Genomic DNA, 9,659 nt, shown 5'->3' with positions numbered 1-9,659 from the left:
TTCATTATCACGAGGGTCCTCCTCTTGTAATCTCAATTTTTTTGTGACCTACCCACCCTCATAAGAATCAAAGAATCTGTTTGTTTCTCACTCTCACTCATGGAATTTTTTTTCTTCGTGTTTGTTCTTTTTTAACTTAGGCATAATAATTTATTTGGCCCTCTAAATTAAAAAAAAAATCTTTTTAGCCCTCCATTTAATTTTTAGTTTCTTTTAGTCTTTAAACTTACATTATTTGTCAAATCACTCCAAAATAAATGATTAAAAAGACTTTTTAATAAACTTGGAGGACCCAAATAAATCATTATGCATTATACTTCAAAAGAAAAATTATAAGCCCACATTAAAATTTATTATTTTGGTATAACATAAGTTTTAAAATATGATAAAACTACTAATACGGAATGTGAGGAGGAAGTTAGTGTAATCAGTAACGTTAACTAATGAAAATAAGAGAAAAGTTTGTCAATTTGGTTTGGCATGGATACTTGCATCATTTTGACCTATATATCACCGCCTTTTCGTTTCTTATTACATCATGCATTCTTTTTAGGGTTTTAACTACACATATTTTTTTTTTAATCCTACATCATGGATAATCTAAAGGTCAAAATTGTTGGTATAAGAATGATATCAACTTTAAATTTCATTAAACAATATCAATTAACTATTTTAAAACCGCCCACTACCTAGAAAACTGTGGCTTCACATAAAAAAAAAAAAAGGTTTATGTAAGACCATCTAGAGTAGGAAATTTGACTTAGGTCACAAAGACAAAACTAAATGATGTGATAAAAAAAAATCACAAAAGAATAAAAAAGGTAAAGAAGTTTAAAATTAATTTAAAGAAACCAAAGCTTATCCTAGCAATACATAAATCGATTTTCTTTTTTAATTGTTGTGACGCCATTTATACTCACAAGTTGGACTGCAACACATATATAGCTCAATATATATTATCCAGTGGTCGATGAGGTTAAGATTTCCAGCTTTGCTATTTTACCAGCCGCGATAATCTCGCTGATTACGCCAACCACTGCTTCGATCTGACTACTGACTACTCATCACGCGTGACACTAACAAATATGATGTAACATATTATTATTAGGAAAATTATTTTATTAGAAAGTTTTTATTAAAATGTTGAGAAACTTGTATTAATTTATTTACTTCACTTGACACATTTCTAATAATGTAATATTATGCTACAAAATTACCCTAGATAATATTAATAATATTTTTAAATGATGTTTACAGTTAACAAATATTTGAATTATTTCAAAAGGTATGAAGATTGAATGTAATACATGAATATATTCAAAAGATAACTTGCATATTGTTAATATAGCTTGAAATATAAAACCACTTAAGCCATTTCTAAAGTTAAAAATGATTTTTCTAATTATGTTATATAAAAACTTTGATATAATAAGTCGCATATTCAATTGTATATAAGTTATCAAAAAATAACTTCAACTTCTTAATATAGTAAACCACATACTTAAACTTTTAAAAATGCTGAAATTAGAAAAACGTGTTGAAGTTAGAAATAAATATTTTTTAAAAGAAAAATTGTCAAGGTTATCAACAGTGACCGTCCAAAGTTTTCTTTTACAAATATATTATCAAGAAACAAAGAATTGAAGTTGTAAAGATGAAGAACAAAGCTATGTTTTTATTAGATAAATAAGTTAAATAAAAGAAAATTAATTTACAAATGAAAGTAATTTTCTCATGGGAATCACTTTATATTTTCACTTTCCAAGGGATTTAATTAATTGAGATGTTATTTCAATTTTGTAATTTCATTTTATCAAGAAATTTACTTTCCTAAGAATGTAAGTTTCCCACGAATAATTATAACGTGATTCTCTTTTGTTCTCTGATCTTTACACCTTCAAATCGTTGTTAATTTTTGTGTAAAAGACCATCATTATTAAAGTTATATTACTAGCCTTCTACACGTATAAACTCGTACCAAAATCAAATGACTCACAATTAACCTAAACTAAACTATGACTTTGGTTTTATTTTAGTCACTCAACTATTAATTTTTACAATTTAGTCACTAACCTTTTCGAAACTAAATATCTTAGTCACCCCTCGTTAGTTGTTGTTAGATGAGTGACGGAAACAGATGTGAGTTTTTTTTTTGGTCTAGTAACAAATTTAGCCCTCCAATGTTTACAAAACTTGTCATTTTAGTTCAAATTCTAAAAAAAGAATCAATAAACTTAGCCTTCAACATTTATAAGATTTATCAATTTAGTTCTAACTCTAAAAATTTCAAAAAAAAAAGAATTTAAAAGAAAATTCCATATTGAGCCCTTTAGCTCACCCTTTGATTTTTTAGGGGAGCTAAAATCAAAATCATAACAGGAAGTGTGTCACCGAGGAACAGATTCATTCATATATTTTCTTCTCTGTGTTAAGGTAATTTCACCATTTTTAGTTTATTTTTTTACTTCAAGTTTTGTATGCATTTAATTCTTTTTTTTATTATCTCACTCTTGATTTGTTTTTCCCCTTAAAATTCCCCTCAAATTGAAGCATTTATGCTAATTTCTCTTATGTAGCGAAATTTCATTTACGATTTAATTGATTTTGTGATTATTTTTTTGAAACTCTCTTTCTCTCTTTTATAATTTTGAAGCATTTTCTGCTAATTGACATCTTTGAGGTCAAGGTGGTGTTATTGCAGTAGATTTGCCATCGATGGTGTTGTACTAGCCTAGATTCATTCACCGGCTAGCTGGGGCTTGTCTATGTTCGAATTAGGGAAAAAAATGGATTTAGAAAAATGCTTCATTAAGTTTCTATTGGTTAACTTCAAAGGTTTTAAGTGATGCTAAAAAATAAGGCTGAGTTGAAAGGTTAAAAAAAGATTTTTTTTTTAAATTTTTAGAATTAGAAATAAATTGATAAATTTTGTAAATGTTTGTAGCTAAATTTATTGATATTTTTATAATTTGAACTAAAATGGTAATTTCGTAAATATTGATGGCTAATTTGGTTAATATTTTATATTTAAGATTAAATTGGTAGGATGTGTAAACATTGAAAGATTGACTTTATTATTAAACTAATAAAAAAACTACGTCGGCTTCCATCACTCATCTAATAGCAACTAACATAAAATGATTAGAATATTTAATTTAAAAAATTAATAGTTAGACGATGAAAATAAAATGAAAGATATAATCGGTTAACTACTTTTTACAATTTACCCATTATATTAATATGTAAATCCACAAAATAAAAAATTATCTTACAAAAAACTCACTCCTACTAACCCAAAACAAAATCTGAATTCCATTAAGTAATAAAATAAATAAAAGGGAATGTCAACATCAATCTGAAAATTTTTTATATGAAAGGCTAATTGTTTGACGTCACAAAAGCAGGCAAATTGGAATCCCATTCAAAACACCTAATCTAAAGCCACTTGATTTAATGGTCAAATTCTACTATTACACCTTATACTTTGCGTAAGTTGTGAAATTAGTATCTATGTTTTAATTTGATAATTTTAGTTCTTGTACTTTTGAAATTTAAAATTTTAGTGTCAGCCAAATGATAATTGTTAAATTCATTAAGTTAAGTTTTATTATTTTTAGAATTTAATGTGTCAAACATATTATCACATGTGTAATGCTATGCTTGTTTGTTATTTTTACATATTACTAAAATTTTGAAATTCAAAAAGATAGCCACTAAGAATAATCCAATTGGTGAACTGGACTAAATCTATAAATTTAGGCATAATATAGGACTAATAACATAATTTAACCAAAGCAGTTAAAATTTCAAAATTTAAAAACACATGGATTAAAATTGATGAATTTAAGTAAAAAATTAAATCCATAATTTAGTAGAATTTGAACTGATTTAGTTCACTATATGTATCTCCATTGCCTAATTTAACCTCATTAAACCATTAAGTTTACACAATTTATTAAAACAGTGGTTTCAAAAATCAGTGGCTTTAGTCAGTATATCCCACTCATTATATCTGAAATTTAAGGTTCAATTTAATATCTGGGTGTGATTTTGTGAATTCAAACTTAATAACGTAATTAATTACTAAACAAATAATTTCCCCAATGTGGTGAAGTTGGCTTGTAATTTATAATATTTATTTGACTCCTAATTAATTACTTTTTTAAAAAAAGAAAAAGGAAAATCAGGATAAAGATCCTCCCAATACGTCATGTTGTACGATAGATAATTAATTATTTGATAATGGAATGGTTAGGAAAATGTCAAACACAAAGATACAAAATAGAAGACAAATGAAAATGATGTTTTGTTAAATTATCCTCCTCTTTTTACTTTATTATATACAAAATGAAAATAATTAGTTTTATTACTTGTGGTGCTGAGAATATAACTGTAAAAGATATACCTGAAATGATGTGACATTACTTCTAACATTATATCATGAATGCCAATTCTTTTTATTTGATTTGTACAAAATAATTGTTTTTAAATTTGGGTTTAAATTTTTGTTTAAGTTTAATCCAGATAAAAATATTAAACTCGAGTTCAATCGGTCCACTTGTATTAATATTTTTATGTAAAAATATAATACATTATCTTAATAGCCTATATCGTTATAACATTTAGAGGATTAAATTAAAATTTTATAAATTATAAATGGGCTAAATAGAAAATTTTCTATTTTAGGGGAGATTGGACCCCTGTGAGTCTCCTAGATTTGCCCATAGCTTTTTATTATTATGTATTTTGGCAATTCAAATGCTCGATTGAGTGCAAAAAAATAGGGGATTAATTGCTTTTTTTGAAAAAGCTTGAAGGTTTTTTACACTTTTAAACCTTAACTTTATTAATATTCTCTTAAGACACATGACAATATTTTACCCGAAGTTTTTTTTTAACTCCACTAATAATGGACTAATTTTTTTTTCATTTTAGTATTTTTATTGAAATTTAATTTTATGACTTTGATGTGTCATAACTTTTAGAAAAATAATGGTAAGAAACATAATTTGTAAAACGTAGGAGGAGCAAAGTAGATTTTATAGAAAAATGAAATATTTAAATTGGCTCTGGTGCTTTTGTGATGCCCTTCTAGAGCTTTGCCAGAGCAGTTATTGACAAACTAAAGGAAAATGCATATTTAATTACACTTCTTTTTAATCTTCAATTTTATAAACCAATTAATTTGCACCACAAAATATAAATGAATTAATAATATTAATTTTCATTTAATAAAAGCCTACACAGTGAAATATTAGGGTTTTTTTTACCAAAATATTACAAAAAAATAAAATAATATCAAAATAATATAAACTTTTTTTATTTACCAAAATAATACAAAAAAAGGGCTCAATGGAGGGGCTGCCACAGGCTGCACTAATGGTGCCTGTGGCAGAGTCGGCACCAACATGTTGGTATTTCAACCCTTTGTTCGTATTTTTTTTCGGATTTTATTACTTAAAAAAAATGCTATTTTCTAGTTTTATTATTTTACATTATTTTAGTACATTATGTTTGAAATGTATTCATTTAGTGTGTTTTTATTGAAAGTAATAAAATCCGGTAAAAAATACGAACAAAGGGCCAAAATAAGGTTTTTTAAATTTATTTAAAAACACTAAATGAATACATTTCAAACATAATGTACTAAACTAATGTAAAATAATAAAATTCGAAAATATTATATTTTTAAAAGTAATAAAATCCGGAGAAAAAATACTAACAAATGATCAAATAATAGTTTTTAAAATTTATTTAAAAACACAGTAAATTAATACATTTCAAACATAATGTACTAAAATAATATAAAATAATAAAATACAAAATAATATATTTTTATTGAAAGTAATAAAATCCGGAAAAAATACGAATAAAGGGCGAAATAAGGATTATTTTTAAAATTTATTTAAAACAAACTAAATGAATACATTTCAAACATAATGTACTAAAATAATGTAAAATAATAAAATTAGAAAATAGTATTTTTTAAAGTAATAAAATTCAGGGAAAAAATACGAACAAATGGCGAAATAAGGATTTTTTAAATTTATTTTAAAAACACAGTAAATTAATACATTTCAAAAATAATGTACTAAAATAATGTAAAATAATAAAATTAGAAAATATTATATTTTTAAAAGTAATAAAATCCGGGAAAAATACGAATAAAGGGCGAAATAAGAGTTATTTTTAAATTTATTTAAAAACACAGTAAATTAATACATTTCAAACATAATGTACTAAAATAATATAAAATAATAAAATACAAAAATAATATATTTTTATTGAAAGTAATAAAATCCAGAAAAAATATGAATAAAGGGTGAAATAAAGATTTTTTAATTTATTTAAAAATACACTAAATGAATACATTTCAAACATAATGTACTAAAATAATGTAAAATTAGAAAATTAGAAAATAATATTTTTAAAGTAATAAAATCCATGGAAAAATACGAACAAAGGGCGAAATGAGGGTTTTTTAAAATTTATTTTAAAAACACAGTAAATTAATACATTTCAAACATAACATACTAAAATAATGTAAAATAATAAAATTATAAAATATTATATTTTTAAAAGTAATAAAATTCGGAAAAAATACGAACAAATGGCGAAATAATAGTTTTTTAAAATTTATTTAAAAACACAGTAAATTAATACATTTAAAACATAACATACTAAAATAATGTAAAATTAGAAAATTAGAAAATAGTATATTTTTTAAAGTATTAAACTCGGGAAAAAATACGAACAAAGGGCCAAAATAAGGGTTTTTTAAATTTATTTAAAAACACTAAATTAATACATTTCAAACTTGATGTACTAAAATAATGTAAAATAATAAAATTAGAAAATAATATATTTTATTGAAAGTAATAAAATCCGGAAAAAATATGAACAAAGGGCGAAATAAAGATTTTTTTAATTTATTTAACAACATACTAAATTAATACATTTAAAAGATAATGTATTAAAATAATATAAAATAAAAAATTAGAAAATATTATATTTTTTAAAAGTAATAAAATCCGGAAAAAAATACGAACAGAGGGCCAAAATACGAACAATTAGTGCCGCCTCTACCACAGGCGGGTGCCGCCTCTGCCACAGGCGGGTGCCGCCTCTGCCACAGGCACCAAAGGTGCCGCCTGTGGCAGGCCCTCCTTCAGACATGTTTTTTTTTAACTTTTTTTTTGTATTATTTTGGTAAATAAAAAAATTTTATATTATTTTAATATTATTTTAATTTTTTTGTAATATTTTAGTAAAAATCCCTCAATTAGCTGAAAGTTTATTATTAAAGATTAATTTTTGTAATATTTAAAAGGTGGAATTAAGCAATTAATCCATATACTTGATTCCGCCTGAGAAATTGATCTTAATTTTAATATAAATATATTTTAGGTGTTGGTAACTTTCACTAAATTATACAAATATCTTTAAAATGAATGATATTAGTTAAAATTGGAAATCTCAGAAAGGCAGAAATTATAAGATGGCTAAATTTAAGTTTTATTTAAAAAAAAAAAACCCACAAAACAGACCTTTTTGCAAGTTGCATGCATCAATAACAACCGATAAAAGAGCAGGTACTAGTCAAACTACCTGCTAATATATAATCATTTTTAAATTTCAAATGGCACGTTTGTTATTTATTGCAAAATAGAGGGCATTTTATAATTTTTGCAGAAATCATTCCTATATAAACTTCAAGATGCAAAATGCTCTGCTGCAAACACGGAAAGACTCAAAAACCATGGCCACTACTTCCTCCGCATCGCCACCATTATCTGCACTCTGCTCCCCAGCAATCACCATCGTGGATCAGAACAACGCATCGACCATCTCTACTGTCCATCAAGACATCATAGAGACTCACATATTCACACGACTCGATGGCCCAACTCTCGCATCCGCCTCCTGCGCCTCCACTCACCTCCATGCACTTGCGTCGCAGGAAAACCTCTGGACCAATATTTGTCACTCCACGTGGCCTTCCACCACCTCTTCACGTGTTCGCCACGTCATCTCTAACTTCCACAACGGTCCCCGCTCCTTCTTCTCCGACGCCTTCCCATTAGCTATCGAACCCGTGAGCTTCGGAAACTCGTCGGAGAATCCTCCTGATCTTCCATCGGAAATAATCTCGGCCGTCGATATCTATTACAAGAAGGAGCTCATTTTCAGCAAAGTCGTCGAAACGGAAACTGTAAGCGCTTGGTTCAAATGCTCACCGTTTCGGGTAGATTTATTAGATCCCAAAGAAGCTGTTTCGACCCGGATACCAAACCCGGACAAGGACGACACATGCAGGTATCTGGAGGAAGACATGGAGTTGAGTTGGATCATAATCGACCCCATAGGGAAACGAGCGATGAATCTCTCGAGTCAAAGGCCGGTGAACGTACACCGGCACTGGCTGAGCGGGGAGGTGCAGGTGAAGTTCGCATCGGTAGTGGGCGGAGGAGGAATTGGGGCAGCGACAGAATTGGTGCAGTGCGGGGTGGTGGTCACGTGCGGGGGTTCGGCGAAGGGGGAGATGCACGTGAGAGAGGTGAGTTTGCAGTTGGAGGACATGGATGGAATGTATCTGAATGGGAAGGAGAGTTTGGTAATGTTGACGAGAGGAATGGCGGGTAAAAGGGGGAGAGGGAAGAAGAGGGAATCGGAAAGGAAGAAGGAAGTGGAGGAGTTTTTGGAAAGGAAAAGAGAAAGGAAAGAAAGGAAAATGAGAAGGGAAGGGACTTTAGATACGCTTTGCGTTGCGTTTGGAGTTTCCGCGTTTGCGTCCTCCCTATTATTTCTTTTGTTCAGATAAAAACAGAAAATGTGTATATTATCAAGAAGTTTACCTCCATTAAATATTAACAATGTAGTTACCTTGTATTTCAAATTTTAAAATCAATATTACTTACACTTATTAACGTGCCATTTAAGGAAAAAAAAGCTTAATTTAAGTTTTTTATATATTTATTATTGATTTACACAGCGACTCACACATATATGCGTTCTTGTAGCTGTGAAAATTTTGAATCTAAAATTTAATATTAAATTTAGGCGAATTAGTACTGCATTCAACTTCCAATGTCCATTCGGTGATATGGGGCATTAGTGAGGGAAGAGTCGTGTCCATTCGGGAGATTGATTACTGCCTTCATTATTATAGTATGATATTAATAAGCATTGAATATGACCTACTTCTTTTTAATATATATATATATATAATATTTAGAAACTAAGGACAAAAAAAATTCATAAAGAGTTTTAGACCAAAAAATAAAAAAAACAAACATAAAAGATATAATATTCTCGCTTCAAATGAAAAGTTGTTTTTTAATGAGGAAATTTTAATTTTTTCGACATAAATTTTTGAAGCATTGTTTGCTTGGTGTTGACAATTTCAACATATTTGGCATTATCTTAAGTTGAGATCTTGTATTATCTCTCAATTCCATCGAGAACTACTTGAGATTCCCAGAGTAAGAGAGGACTTTATCCAATGGAATCGTGTATGGTACATAATCACCTATTAAAGGGATATGTGATTTGCATGATTGAAAGGGTTTGAACTCTTGCCCACTATATGGCATCTAAGGGCACATATGCTACCACTTGCCCTTGAACAAAGCGAGTTTGGTTTAGAATTCGTCCTAAGC

General features: G+C 28.0%; 1 protein-coding gene across 1 annotated transcript; it reads left to right on the top strand.

Moving 5' to 3' along the window:
* Positions 1-7,706: 7,706 nt before the first annotated feature.
* Positions 7,707-8,934, top strand: LOC105766631 (probable F-box protein At2g36090). The gene has a single exon (XM_012586159.2). It carries the CDS (start codon positions 7,718-7,720, stop codon positions 8,819-8,821), a length of 1,104 nt encoding a protein of 367 aa, XP_012441613.1. The 5' UTR covers positions 7,707-7,717; the 3' UTR covers positions 8,822-8,934.
* Positions 8,935-9,659: the final 725 nt, after the last annotated feature.

The sequence above is a fragment of the Gossypium raimondii genome, chromosome 4, assembly GCF_025698545.1.
Source record: "Gossypium raimondii isolate GPD5lz chromosome 4, ASM2569854v1, whole genome shotgun sequence".
Lineage (NCBI taxonomy): Eukaryota > Viridiplantae > Streptophyta > Magnoliopsida > Malvales > Malvaceae > Gossypium > Gossypium raimondii.
The sequence above is the reverse complement of the archived record's forward strand: the minus strand, read 5'-3'. Positions and strand labels throughout refer to the sequence as shown.